At 33.0% G+C, this 15,756-nt stretch overlaps 1 protein-coding gene across 1 annotated transcript; it reads right to left on the reverse strand.

The window, feature by feature from the left end:
• Positions 1-8,812: 8,812 nt before the first annotated feature.
• On the reverse strand, positions 8,813-13,165 carry LOC149416147 (uncharacterized). The gene is made up of 2 exons (XM_089641590.1): positions 11,845-13,165; positions 8,813-9,482 (listed from the first exon to the last, which is right to left on the reverse strand). Exons 1-2 carry the CDS (start codon positions 13,136-13,138, stop codon positions 9,463-9,465), a joined length of 1,314 nt encoding a protein of 437 aa, XP_089497716.1. The 5' UTR covers positions 13,139-13,165; the 3' UTR covers positions 8,813-9,462.
• Positions 13,166-15,756: the final 2,591 nt, after the last annotated feature.

Here is a 15,756-nt window from a genome sequence, read left to right on the forward strand (position 1 = left end):
CACTACGTTAGGATTAGCGGTAGGCACGGCAGCTAAGCATTTTTTACACTTCATTTGGGCGTGACGTTCCTTGCTAAGGCGTCGAAATGAGCTCTCAGCAACTCCGCCGCAGTGTAGGTGAAATGTCCCTTTGCATGCATTGCACATGAACAAGGACTCAGCGGAGAGAGTAGGTTCCGCACACGCATTATAAATATATAAAAAAATTATATACATCTATAAACGGTCAACGCCCCTCATGCTTAGATCACATTTTTACAAATATTCCTGATATCAAAAATATAAAATCAGCTGTCATTCATACATCAATCACTGATCATTATTCATGTATTTTTAACTATAAATTAAGCAATCCAACTTTGCCATTAATTAAACAAAATAATTACTCAAAAAAAGTACTTAATATGGATACATTAAAACACCAATTAGAATCAGAAAATTGGAATAAATTATTACAATGTAATGATGTCAATATATGTTGTAAAATGTTTGAAGAAAAAATATCTAAATGCATAAATGACTCGACAAATAATAATATAATAACCAAATCCAAAGTGTCGAACTTGAAACCTATAAAACCATGGATTACTCATGGTTTAGTAGTATCTGTACGACATAAGCAAGCTCTTTACAAATTAACTACTCAACAACCAAATAATAAAAATTTACTAAATCATTTTAAAGCATATAAAAACAAACTTTCATATATTATAAAAAACACAAAACAAAAGTATTATAAACAAAAGTTGAATCAGGCTGAAAATGATAGTAAAAGAGTGTGGACAGTTATAAATGAAATAATTGACAAGAAAAAAAACAAGAATAACGACATCGCTACTATATTTCATGACAACATGAAAACATGTTGTAAAGAAAATCCCTCAAAAGCTGCAAACATATTTAACACCTTCTTTGCGAATGTAGGGGAAAATCTTGCCAATCTCATTCATACTGACCCAAATATAACATTTCCAGACTGTAGTATTGATACTGACAATAATATAGCAACATTCCAAGTCACCACAGAGAACGAAATAATATCAATTATAAACGGTATGCAAGGAGGTTCTGCCCCGGGTTTTGATGGAATAACAGTTAATATTTAGAAAAAATATTAAAAATCAAATTTCTAAACCGTTAAAACACATAATAAATGTAAGTTTCCAAAGCGGAGTGTTTCCATCAATCTACAAACAAACTACCATTACTCCAATATTTAAATCTGGTAACCCAGAAGAAGTTAGCAATTACCGACCCATATCAGTAATCTCGAACATAGCAAAAATTTTTGAAAAGATAGTTAAAAAAAGGTTAAACCAATTTGTAAAATGTAATAAATTAATTAATGAAAATCAGTTCGGTTTTATGGAAGGTAGAAGCACTCAGGATGCAATTGCAAAATTAACTAGTCTTGTTCATAATTCATTAGATAAATCATTAAAATGCATTGGAATTTTCATAGATCTAAAAAAAGCTTTTGATAGCATATCACGCGACAAACTTATAAGTAAATTAAGAAACATTGGATTAAGTGGTACAGCTATAGAATGGATAAAAAGCTACCTTTTCAAACGCCCTCAAGTCGTAAAAATCAACGATGTACTTAGTCAACAAAAAACAAGTCACTTCGGCATACCTCAAGGTACAGTCCTGGGACCGTTACTGTTTATCATTTATGTAAATGACATATTCAATCAAAGATTAAATGGAAAAATAATATCTTATGCTGATGACACTGTCATAATAATTGAAGGTACTGATTGGAATAATGTTAATAACTTAGCAAATACTGATATTAATATATTGAAAAATTGGTTCGATAAAAACCTCCTCTCATTAAATACTGAAAAAACAAAATGTATCCCATTCTCTATCAACAAATTTAAATCAATACCAGAATTAAAAATTATAATACATCAACTTAAATGTAACAGAACTAATTGCAATCAAGAATGTTCTATACTTAGTCTAACTTCTGAAATTAAATATCTTGGTATATATATAGATCAACATTTTAAATGGAAAAAACAAATTTGTGAACTTGTCAAAAGAATTAGAAAATGTATTTATATATTTATAAGACTTAGAAATATTCTTAGACTAGAAAACCTAAAAAGAGTGTACTATGCAATTGTACAATCTATATTACAATATGGTATTATTGGCTGGGGAGGAACTTATAACAATATATTAAATCCACTTAAAATAGTTCAAAGATTGATAATTAAAGTAATATTGAAAAAACCATCCAAATTTTCTACTGAGATTCTCTTTTCAATATTCAATGTACCCACAATAGACAATATATATAAAAAATATTCAATTCTACAAATTTATAAAGAAATACAGTTAAATAACTTACAATTCAATTCATCAGTAAGATATCAAAAAACTATCAAAATCCCAAAACTTAATACAAAGCACACACAAAATACCTATCTCTATCTAGGTATAACATATTTTAACATCCTTCCATTATATCTAAAAAATATTGAAGATATTCAGGAATTTAAAATAAAATTAAAAAATTACCTAAAACTACTATAAAAGTCCATATCTTACTCTTATTATTATTTCATTAAAATCTTGAAACTGTATTATTGATAAATCTTGCCTATTTCTTAGTTATCCCTTTGGTTTTGCAAATATATTATTTACTTACTTACATGATTCCATATAATTGAGCTAGGATTCACTCACCAAACACAAGAGCCTTGTCTCTTTATGGTGAGGAAAAGCTATTATTATTTACCTTGATAACACTGTATAATATGTATAATTGTATATTTATTGTAAAAAACATACAAATATTAAAAAAAAAAAAAAAAAAAAAAAATGTGTACAGTAAATAATTCATTTAAAATTTTTCGGCTCGGTAGAACTCCTAACAGGGCCTAATACGCCTAAATTTTTAATGAGAGAGCTAGGTATAATGTGAGTAGCCGAACAATAACAAATGGTAATATTTTTACTATCTGAGAATGACAAATTCTTTTTATGTAATTTTTAACAGATTTTTTAATATTACAGGAATTTGGAATAGCGACATCAATGATTTAAGTATTTTTTTTTTTTGTCATGTAAAACTATATCGGGTCTACTTTTACTTATATTTTTTATTAAGATAAGTTTTGTATTAAGATTAGTTCAGTCCCACACCTCCCACATAAATATTCACATTGTATATAATGAACAAAAAAATTGAATGTAAAAGTAAGTCGGAAAGTTTATAAAAATAAACATTATTTTTGTTAATAAAGCAATCAAGAAATGCAAGAAGTCTAAAAACAAACAAAAATTACGTGAATAAAACGAACTTTACTAGACACAAGAAAATCAAAAAATATATATTATGTTTCCAATACAAAAATTACGCGTCTGGATCGACGTATAAGCATTTAATAAATGATTTAGTCCAACATTACACATACACTTTTCGGAAAAACTGTATTGTAATGAAACATAGTCCCAAAGTAGGCAAATAGTTACACGCCCAGGAGTGTTACTCGTTATTCTATGGTTCCAGTACAATTCGTTTGTGGAACTAAATGAGTAAAACCTCAAATCCAGCCGAAAAGTTGTGATTTTATATCGAATTCTAGATTTATCAACTATCTAATTGATTAAATTGATACAATAATTTTTATCTTTATTTGATGAAATTGATACAATTTATGTTTTGAACACAAATATTTTACCTTAACATTATTGAAAAATAAGAAATAATTATGACCAAAAACACGTGCTCTTAACACGCCATTATTCCCGAAGTTCTATGCTCAATGGTCGTCTGTTTGCGGCCTTATTGTCAATCACATTTTAAGGCGAATGCTATATCCCTATTTTGATTAATCTTTTTAACGAATTGGTGTACATTATGAATACCAAAAAATATGCTTTAGATAAATTGAAGGTTTTCCTATCGTTTCGCTTGAGTAGAATACAAATAAAAAATAAATTACTCAATAAAAAATATTTTTTACAATTGAAATGTATGAACGCGCAAAGCAAAAAAAAAATCAGTAATGTAGCTAAGATTATCTGTGGCAGTTTCACTTGATTAATTTTAATGCTTTCTTATAAAATTATTTACAAAATAAATAAAAAATATATTTTTGTGCTTGAAATCGAACGTATCTAGACTTCGTTTGTCAAGCGATTTTAATGCCTATTACATACAATATAAGGTAGGTATACCAAAAATATACGCACTTTTGGCTTGTAGCTTCCTCTAAAAGATATGTGTCCGAAAAATACTTACGATTAAAACTTCATCAGAAAACGACACGACATCAAAAATATTTCTGGAAGATAGGTATATTTTGAAAAAAAAAAAAAAGATTTGTGAAATTTAATTGACATTCTCGTACTTTACAATGCATGGTTGTATGAACGAACCAATTTTATTCAGTCGGATGTATTAAATATTATTTTAACCCATTGGCGGTCATTTTGTGTTGCTTATTTTTCACAGTAAAGAACCAACTAATAATTTGTTTCTATTCTAAAGAAAATTATGTTCCTTCGGTATGTGTAATTATATTAAATCATATTATTATGTAAATAGGTAATATTTAAGTGACCGATTCAACCGTAAATACCTTGGTAGTTATAAACAATAATATCATTAACACCCAGCGTTGCGCGAGTTACAAACATTCAACATTACCTAGGATACACGGTTGTACGGTGGACGATGAGTAATGTTGTATAATGTTGTAGGATGATTTTATAGGAACACATTTGTTACACAGGCTGTCCGGGGGTTAAGGTGCGCTAACTTCAGGGGGTTATTCTATATGATTTAAAAAAAAAAAACTTTTTGTAATTTCCAATGCTTTAAGGTAGTTTTTAGGTTTAATACTTGTATAACCCAGCAATATTAGCACTCTGGTTGATTCCTGACGTCATTCGTATCTTATCGAAAAGCATTTCCTTAAGAGATTGACATCTAGATGACGTCAACTAATGTGAATTGCCTTGGCACCACTTAACCGTTGAAATTGTCGTGCTTTTCTGTCTTTTTACTACGTAGGTACAAGATACTTGTATGTAGGTAAATGCTTTTAAACTTTAACCAAAGTTGGGCTGCCTGGTGAATCATGTTTGTACGCAGAGTAGATGAAATCGATTAAAGTAGTTTCCATCTTACCTTTTGTAGTTTTGGAAGCGTTATTAGTTTCAAACTCATTTGTTGTAATATTGTTGTATGTCGAACAATAAGTCTTGATCAAATTTGTTTGAATCAGTTGTTAGACAACAATGCTACCTCAAAACTATTGATAATGGAAAACTATTGGAAAATTGCACTTTTAAAATTTAAAATCATTTTTTAATATGAAGAAGAATAGGAAATGATTTGTTATGGTACTACCGTTAAGAACTTCATTGCAATCTCTCTTTCTGTTACGCTTGTTGTTATGAGGAAGCGGGAGATGTTACAGCGGAGTTATCAGCGGTTTGTTTTTATTTACTAGTATGTTTCATGTTGATTGAATTAAAGATGGTTATAAAATGTTTCACAGAATCTATTGTTTATTAAATTTATTGTAACATTATTAACACAACACTAAGTCAGAAGATACATAAGCGGATCGCGTTCGCAAGCAGCTAGCCGAACCAGTTCCCAACAGTGAATGGTGGGCGCTCAGAAGGTAAGTAGAACGCTGCTTTCGTTGGGGATACCATACGGGAAAAATAATATTGTGGGTACAAAATGCGCGCGTGGTGTCTATGGATTATTATATAATTTATTATTAAGATACGACGTTGCAGATACGTATTTAGGAAGTATTTTTAAATGAGTCAAATACTTATGTATTGTAAAATGAGGCGTATGTGATGATTGAAGAAAGGAATGCACGGCGAATCTTTGACATGGAATAGAGTGATAGGCGAAGCCGAATATCCTCGAGGAAGACATGGTACTATCAGAATCAAAACTTATGTATGCTAAAATGAGACGTATGTACAGGGCTGTTTTGAAATGGAAAAGATTAATAAAGACACAGATAATTACTGTAAAAAGGAGCGGACAAACGAAGCAAGGGGCGTAATGAGAATATATGACATCTACGTGAATACTTAAGAAAGGCAGGGACGCCCGAGGAAGACATGGTATGATCAAGTGAATCCAATACTTTTTAATTCTTAATAAAACCAACGAAGGTTAAACGTGAATTACGTTATAATCTACACTTTCATAGATGGCGATAATTTATTTACTTTATGAAAATTTACTTTTTGTAAGTTATACTTAAAATATTGAAAGAATTATTTGCGTGGGCCCGTACATACGCAATGTGAATACGAACACATAGATAAAAAAACACAATTATTTCAAGAAAGGCGTACACATATAATATTGTATCAGTTATTCAAACCAATAATGTATTTGTATGCCTCTTAAAACAACATAGAATTCACAAACTCACAATCTTACTCCAAATCATCCATAACCTGAGCAATACCGGGTACACGTCAGCTAGTCAACGATTTAAAATAACGTTTTTGTTTGGGAAATAATTGAACCAATTTGACTTAAATGGCGAAAAACAGTATGTGATCTCCAAAGAAACTCGAGTGCAAGTCTTTTTCCAGATTTTATATTTTTTCATGAACTTATTCAATCTCAAACATTGAGAAGATTTCTACCGTCGGCCTAAGGGCAAAGTCCACTAAGTCACTAAAACACAATCCTGAGATAATCGCATTTTAATATTTAGCGATTTTGGAAAGGCTATAAGTGGATGAATATCTCTAAAATATATATTTTATAATATTTTATTGAAGTGAAACTTCTTTACGCGCGTCATGCAATTTCGAGGACCGGAGTAAAACCGACTCATGACCGAAACGAAAATGCGGGTACCCCCACCACCGATTAAAGTTCATTTGATCTAGTCAAAGTTTTGAAGTAACATATAAATGCTTCTTAGCTCATCCCGACAACTGGCGTTGGTGGTGTAATGGTCAGCATAGTTGCCTTCCAAGCAGTTGATCCGAGTTCGATTCTCGGCCATCGCACATTATTTTTTTGTTTTTAACGCCTTTTTCATTCAATATCTTATTTTTTAGTAGGTCAGAACATTTTTTAAAAGAAAATAATATTGCAAAATAATAAAAACACTTATCTCACTGTGATAAAACATTACTCCGCTAGAGCGCGCTTTGCGTTATTGTGTTGGATTAAAATTATTATCTAATCCGTATATTATGATAATTGTATTACATTTATTTAATTAATTTATTGAAGTGAAACTTCTTTACGCGCGTCATGCAATTTCGAGGACCGGAGTAAAACCGACTCATGACCGAAACGAAAATGCGGGTACCCCCACCACCGATTAAAGTTCATTTGATCTAGTCAAAGTTTTGAAGTAACATATAAATGCTTCTTAGCTCATCCCGACAACTGGCGTTGGTGGTGTAATGGTCAGCATAGTTGCCTTCCAAGCAGTTGATCCGAGTTCGATTCTCGGCCATCGCACATTATTTTTTTTGTTTTTAACGCCTTTTTCATTCAATATCTTATTTTTTAGTAGGTCAGAACATTTTTTAAAAGAAAATAATATTGCAAAATAATAAAAACACTTATCTCACTGTGATAAAACATTACTCCGCTAGAGCGCGCTTTGCGTTATTGTGTTGGATTAAAATTATTATCTAATCCGTATATTATGATAATTGTATTACATTTATTTAATTAATTTATTTATTTTGATAATATGTAATAATTTACAGAAAAAAAAATTAAAACTATCTCCCTCTGATAAAATATCCGTTCGCTAGAGCGCACTACGCGATCTTGTGTGGGATTCTATTTCTGTACATTGTACATTATTTTTAAAAATATATTATATTTTGGGTGTGATGTAGGTAACATTATAAAACATAACAAGCTCTCATATTTTCAGAACCTACATAATATAATCAATTTATGCGGCTTTGCTTACAGTTGGTGCTCAGCGTGGTTGGCTTTCAATCAGTTAAGCGAGGTTCGATTCTCGGCTGTGGCATTTTTGAAGTGAAACCTTGTTGAGGTGGGGGAGCCGCTCACGAACGTTCTCTCTCTTCTCTTCTTTCCTCTCTCTCAGACACCAGCGAACTGCGCCACGCCAAGCATCAGCTGAAACTAGAAGTTTCACTTCTGTCTTGCGTAGGCTTGACACACCCACTTTTTATTTAGATTGGACCCTAAAGTACCTTATAAATACACAACATTAGTTGAAAGCAATAACAGCAACATTTAATTAAAGATTTACAAAAAAATAAGCCGGACTTGTTTTGTTTTGTGGTTTTTACCGGTTGATAAAAATTGGGGGTGATCCTTTTTGAATAAAAACTGGTTTTCTTGACACAACTTTACATTTATTTCAAACTATTGAAACAAGTATAATATTTATAAAGAACTGTGCGAATAACACTGCTACGATCGCTCTGACTTATGAGCTTGTTTATTATCGAGTTATTGTTGAGAAAGGAACGAAAAAACACGTAATGCGAGCCTTTTTAAAGACTTCAAAAACCACCACATGTAAATAAACCACTTGTCATCGTGATGTCTAGCAGTAAAAATGAAACCTGCTATACCGCCCAAATTGACAATATTTTCTAAGCAAGGACTCACACCATTTTGGTTAAACGTAGTAACTTCAAATTTCTAGACTACAGATGTCGGTAGCCTGCAAAATTGAACATATTGCCAGGGGGCGGGATTCAAAAATTGCACTAAATTTTTGAATGATAATCTATTTAAAAATAAACTATAAAACAAACAGAATAAATTAAAAAATTCTTAATCTAAATATACCACAAAAATACTAACAAAATAATTCAAAATAGCAGAAATTAACAAAATAAAACCCCCTTTTTTTTATGCCCTACTGGTAAACTTATAAATTTAACTGTATAAATGCTGTTGAATTACTCTATTAATTAACTAAAAATAACTAGAAAATTATTAATCCTATTAAATAACCAAAAAAAAATTCAAAAATGACTAAATTACACACGTCTGCATACTAATTTTTACATATTTAAATAGTTCAATAACACAAATAATATAGTTCACACTGAACACAACACAATTATTGTTCCTTTTTTTTTCTTCTTTCTTCTCAGGTCTTCTGCTTGATCCATCCAAGGTGGAGTCGAGAAGATAAGCATCATAGTGTAATGTACATAATCAATCCTTGGTAAGGTCCGGGACGTCAATTACAGGTTTAGTGTCTGAATCCAGGGGCATCAGACATATCTTTGTGATGGGCCTCACAAAGACTCCTTGAGGTGTTTTTAGGGTAACAACTCGTATTACTCCATCCGCTCCAGGGTGTGTATGCAGAATTCGGGCCATTTTCCATAAAGGTGGAGGTAAATGATCTTCCTTTAAAATCACCAGATCGTCTTTTTGCAGTGCCCGTTGAGTGCTGGTCTGCCATTTAGTCCTCTTTTGTAGTTCCATCAGGTAATCTTGCTTCCATCTAGACCAAAAAGATTGGATTAGCGAACTGATCCTCTGATATTGAGTTAGTCTGTTGTCCGGTATCGCCCGGACGTCTCTCTCAGGAATGATACAGGATTCAGTGCCTATAAGGAAATGGTTTGGGGTAAGAGGTTGGTAATCATGGATGTCGTCGGATAAGGAAGTTAATGGACGGGAGTTCAAACAGGCCTCAATCTGACAAATTAAGGTATACAAGAGTTCAAATGTTAATGAAGAATTGCTAGTGATTCTGTACAAATGGAACTTTGCTGATTTTACTGCTGCTTCCCACAAACCTCCCTGATTAGGGGCTCGAGGGGTTATGAACTTCCACTCAATACCTCTGTTCACTAAATAATTTTGAATATTGTCGTTGTTTTCCCTCAAGCTGGTGTACAGCTCTTTGAGCCTGCTGCTAGCTCCTTTAAAATTACTAGCATTGTCGGAAAAGATCTTTTCAGGTTGTCCCCTGCGGGATATAAACCTTTTTAAACTGTTCAAAAAAGCATTGCTAGATAAATCCGAAACTAATTCCAAGTGAACAGCCTTGGTTGAGAAGCAAATAAAGATACATAAATACGATTTTACGAGGGAAGCCTTCCTCAGCGTCCCACTTTTAATTAGAATTGGTCCGGCGTAATCTATTCCGGTGATAGCGAAAGGACGACTCGGCGTAATTCTTTCGGGTGGCAAATTTCCCATGATTTGATGACCGGTTCGAGGACGACATCTAAAACATACAATACATTTATGTAATATCTTTTTAATAGTATTTTTACCAAAGATGGGCCAAAATTTTAATCGTATTTCAGCTAACAAAGCTTGAGGTCCTGCGTGTAGGTTTACATAATGGTAGTGACGTATTATCAATTCAGTTAGCTTATGTTTAGCCGGCAAGATAATTGGGTGTTTTTGTTGGTAAGATAAATGTGTAGCCAAATTCAACCTACCGCCTACATATATTAGACCATCATGTAAGAAGGGATTAAGAGATTTTAAATTACTTTTCTTGTTGACGATGCCATGGTTTTTTAATTCTTTCAATTCCCTTTGAAAGGCGTGTATTTGAGCTGATCTCAATAGACATTTCAAGCCTGATTCCAATTCAGCCACACTTAAATTGTCTGAAATTTTACCCTTAACACTTCTGCAGCTATTGACAAATCGCAATACATACGCAGTAACTCTTTTCAATTTAATAAATGATGAGAATTTTTCAAATATCTCCCATTCTTAAATATCTGTGGATAATAGAATATTTTTGCCTTTGAGTTCCGGAGGGTTTGAACACGAAATATTTGATATAGGCCAAGCGTTGACTCCCTCGGTCAACCAACTTGGTCCATTCCACCATATTGCAGAATTTATCAATTTATCTGTAGTGGTTCCTCTTGAAAGTATATCTGCTGCATTGTCGGCTGATGATACATGTCTCCATAGATCTGGATCACTAAATTCTTGTATTTCAGCTACTCGGTTTGCAACGAAAGTAGCCCATCTCGTAGGTTGACCTTTCAGCCAGCACAACGTTATCATGGAGTCACACCAATAATGTGTGTCGATCTCCACTATATTTAGCGCTTGTTTTACATTTTTAATTAATTTCGCCAGTAGCACAGCACTACAAAGCTCCAACTTGGGCAGGGAAATACACTTCAATGGCGCCACTCTTGATTTGGACGTTATTAAATGTGAATGCCGCTTACCGACATGGTCCACTGACACCATGTAAACGCAGGCTCCGTAAGCTTTCTCAGATGAGTCGCAAAAACCGTGTAGTTGTAGATATGTAGATTGCCTGCAAATAATTTTTCTTGGTATTTTCAACACATTTAGTTGAATTAATTCTTGAAGGTAGGACCTCCAGGGTGCTAATATTTCATTAGGCAATGGATCATCCCACGCTGCTTTAGACTGCCATAACTTCTGCATTATCAATTTGGCTACAACTATAATCGGTCCTAGAAGACCTAATGGATCGAAGGTTGATGCGATGCAAGATAATATCTGTCTTTTACTCTCGGTTCGACTTGATGGTTTCATTATTACATAAGAAAAATAATCAGATTCATTATTCCATATTAATCCTAATATTTTCTCAGTCTTTGGATTGTCAGTAATAATTTTTTCAGAATTGCCTGATTCGGCAATCTTAGCTTGGCCCGACTCGGCTGACAACTCCAAGACATTGGACCTCCATTTCCTCAAGGTCATCCCCGCAGACAAAAAGAGGTTGATTAATTGCTCTTTTAACTCTCTACAGGATTCCATGTCATCTCCTCCGGTTAACAAGTCATCCATATAGAAGTCATTTTCTATGACCTGACTAGCTCTAGGAAAATTTATATTGTTATCCATACCAATTTGCCGTAGACTTCTAGTGGCTAAGAAAGAGGAAGGCCCCAGACCATATGTGACTGTCTTCAGACGGTAATGCTTGAGCACCTCCTGCGGCGACTCGCGCCACACTATCTTCTGCAGGTCACGGTCCGCTTCACACACGTTAATCTGGCGGTACATCTTCTCGATGTCAGCCGTCAGTACTACTTGATGTTTCCTGAAATGCAATAGTTGGGTGTATAAGTCCTTTTGTATAACAGGTCCTGTCATCAAGGCGTCATTGAGAGAAATTCCATTTGAAGTTTTGGCGGAGCCGTCAAAAACGACCCTCACTTTAGTAGTAGTGCTTGATTCTTTTATTACAGCGTGATGAGGTAAAAAATAGGATTCACGATCCCCCTTTGACTGGTCACACACCTCCATATGACCTAATTCCTCATATTCACGCATGAATTGTATATATTGTGTCTTCAATTCGGGATTTGACACAAATTTTCTTTCTAAATTTTTAAATCTTTTTTCAGCAGTGAGCAATGAACTTCCCAGCTGATCAATGCATGCTCGACGCGGTAAACTTACTACGTATCTACCGTCGTCTTGTCTAGTATGAGTACTAGCAAAACTGGCTTCACAAGCCTTTTCTTCATGATTTAGAATCTTAGTGGGATTAATCTCCTCCAATTTCCAAAATTTTTCTATTTGATGACTTATTTTATTTATAGATAAATTACAACAATCTGATACAGGCCTTTGCTTTGGGTACATGTGGATTGGTCCTGATATGATCCATCCCAGTTGCGTACGTTGAAGTGTTGGTCCCGATTCGAGTTTCAATCTATCGTTGGTTAGGATTTCCCAAAAGCTCTCCGCGCGCAACAGGATGTCGATGGGTGCAGCTATATTGAAGTTCGGGTCAGCTAGCTCCAATCCTCGTGGTAACTTGAAGTCTTTTTTCGCCATTGTCACTTGTGGTAAATTTGTTGTAATCTCCTGTAAAATCAGACATGATATTTCACTTTTATAATCAGTATGAAGCGAATTCATCTCCACTGAAATTCTCTTTTTTATGTGAGTGATGTTATTATGGATCCCAGAAACGGGTTTGTTTATCAATTCACATGGTAAATTTAATTTATTAGCAAATTCTGCTCTCATAAAATTTGACTGGGCCCCTGAATCAATCAGAATGCGGGCTTCAAAAATTTTATTGTTACTACCCACAACTCCTATGTTGGCAGTTGACAATAATATTATTTTTTCTGCTTTATCCGATGCAGAAAAATTCGATACTGAAACCTCGTTATCAGCATCCATATTGGAGGCCTCCCGCAGAGGTACCTCATTGTGTAGCAAAGTGTTGTGATTATCTTTGCCACAACGCCTGCAAGAAAAGGTTGCCTTGCAACTCTGTGCCTGGTGACCCACCTTTAAACATTTAAAACAAGCTTGGATTGATTTCGTAGCATCAATCCTCTCATGTAATTTTAATTTCAGAAATTTTTTACAATAATAAATATGGTGACCTTTCTCGTTACAATAAATGCAGTTGTTAGCCTTTACCGCTAAAAATACTGATGAATCTTTTTTGCAATTATTGTTGCCTAGTTGTGTTTTATGTAAGCTAGAAAATTTTTTCTCAGAAGCGTTCATCAGTTCCAATACTTGGGCTCTAGCAGATAAACATTTTAAGAATTCCTTTAACGTAGGTAATTCGTCTTGTAATGTATATTGTTCCCAATTTTTTCGGGTAGCTGCGTCTAATTTATTTGATATTATATAAATAACCAATGGATCCCATTGATCTACCTTGACCCCGATATTTTGTAATGCCTTTAAACTAACGTTTGTTTCATCAATTAGATACCTCAATGCTACAGGCTCTTCTTGTTTCATGTCTTTTAATGAAAATAGAGCTTGGATGTGTTTATGAACGGTAGTTCTTAAATTTGCATAACGTTCATTTAATAATTCCCAAGCGGAAATGTAATTTAATTCAGAAATTTCTAGATTAGCAATTATCTTTAATGCGTTTCCCTTTAAAGTTGATTGCAAATAAAAGAATTTTTGTACGTTGCTTAAAGTACTATTGTTATGGACTAAAGTCTTGAAGGTTTCGACGAAATTAACCCAATTTTTCTGATCGCCATGAAATTCCCGTAATTGGAGGTTGGGTAGTTTAATTTCCACCTTACTTTGATCGACGGATTCGATCGCACCTTTGGCCGTTGCCAAAACTGAGTAATATTGGTTTTCGAAAGCTTCTCGTTGACTATAATTTTCAATTTCGTCTGAATCCGGTAACATTTCAATTTTCTGTTGAACTGCTTCGAATTCATCTAACAATGATTTCACCCGCTCATATCTTAATTTAATTTCATTTACCGACAATGCATTTAAGGAATCCGCGAATCGGGTTAGTTTTCCTTTGATTACGCCGCGTTTGTTTATTAATGACTTCATATTTTCCATTTTTAATTATATTTTGTTAATATCGGTTGACAATTATTTTATTTTAGCAAACACCCGTTTGAAAGAATACCACGACAACCTTGACAATACTATTTGAGAACACTATTCAATAATATTATATTCTTATTTTCAAGTGGGTAGTGATTTTATTTATAATATTGACTCTATTTAAGATTAATCTCGTTTAAATTACATGAGACCTGAATAAACATAAAATGGATGATAGGAAGGAAAGCACTGAATACTTATCTCAGATTTGCGATGTGGTCCACTTTCCTTAATGATTTCCAGTTTCAATCAATTTTGTATCCTTTTGGCTGCTGGTTCTTTGTTTTTTTTTACATACAATCTCCTGATCGTAATCCGGTTGAAGGATCAAATGATAAAAATTGGGGGTGATCCTTTTTGAATAAAAACTGGTTTTCTTGACAAAACTTTACATTTATTTCAAACTATTGAAACAGGTATAATATTTATAAAGAACTGTGCGAATAACACTGCTACGATCGCTCTGACTTATGAGCTTGTTTATTATCGAGTTATTGTTGAGAAAGGAACTAAAAACACGTAATGCGAGCCTTTTTAAAGACTTCAAAAACCACCACATGTAAATAAACCACTTGTCATCGTGATGTCTAGCAGTAAAAATGAAACCTGCTATACCGCCCAAATTGACAATATTTTCTAAGCAAGGACTCACACCATTTTGGTTAAACGTAGTAACTTCAAATTTCTAGACTACAGATGTCGGTAGCCTGCAAAATTGAACACCGGTCAATAATGACTTAGTGTTCTTTGCTTGTTAAGATTATTGTCAAATTGTTGACTGTAATGCCGCAAAATAGCTTTAAGATTATTTTAATTATAATAATATTTAATTATTAAATACCAATTATTATTTCTTATAATAATTTCAAAATAAGACAAAAGTTTTTTTTAGGTAGTTTTTTCATTAAAATAATAATAATTTTAAATTATTGTTGGTACCTACTGAAACACAGATATTCAGAGCTACAAAAGAAATATTTTTGATAATAATAATCACATAAAAGATATTATGACGAATATCAGAAATAAACAATGTGAGTGTTAAGATGAAATAAAAAAGATTATAAAAACATTAATCAACGTAAAAATAAGCAATGTTTGTAAAATTTAGTAGAAATAAATATGAAAACCAAGAATGCAATACAAATTTTAATATTTTTTATTACAAATAAAAATTGTAATAATTATTACCAATCATTATTGGTGTTTACTGAAAGACACATTCATAATATTTTATAATAATAAAAAGGCTTTTAAGGGATGCGTATACGTGTAGACATGTAGGTACGGTACACTCTACTCATCTTCAGGATTGGAATCAGAAAAGATGGGCTCGGGAGCTACATTTTTGATGCTACTTACATGGTGTATTTTCATACCAGTTATGTGAGGCTTGTGGAATAATATTGGTCTTA

Source organism: Hesperophylax consimilis, chromosome 17, assembly GCF_061612785.1.
Source record: "Hesperophylax consimilis isolate HC1 chromosome 17, BYU_Hcon_1.0, whole genome shotgun sequence".
In the NCBI taxonomy this organism is placed as follows: Eukaryota; Metazoa; Arthropoda; class Insecta; order Trichoptera; family Limnephilidae; genus Hesperophylax; species Hesperophylax consimilis.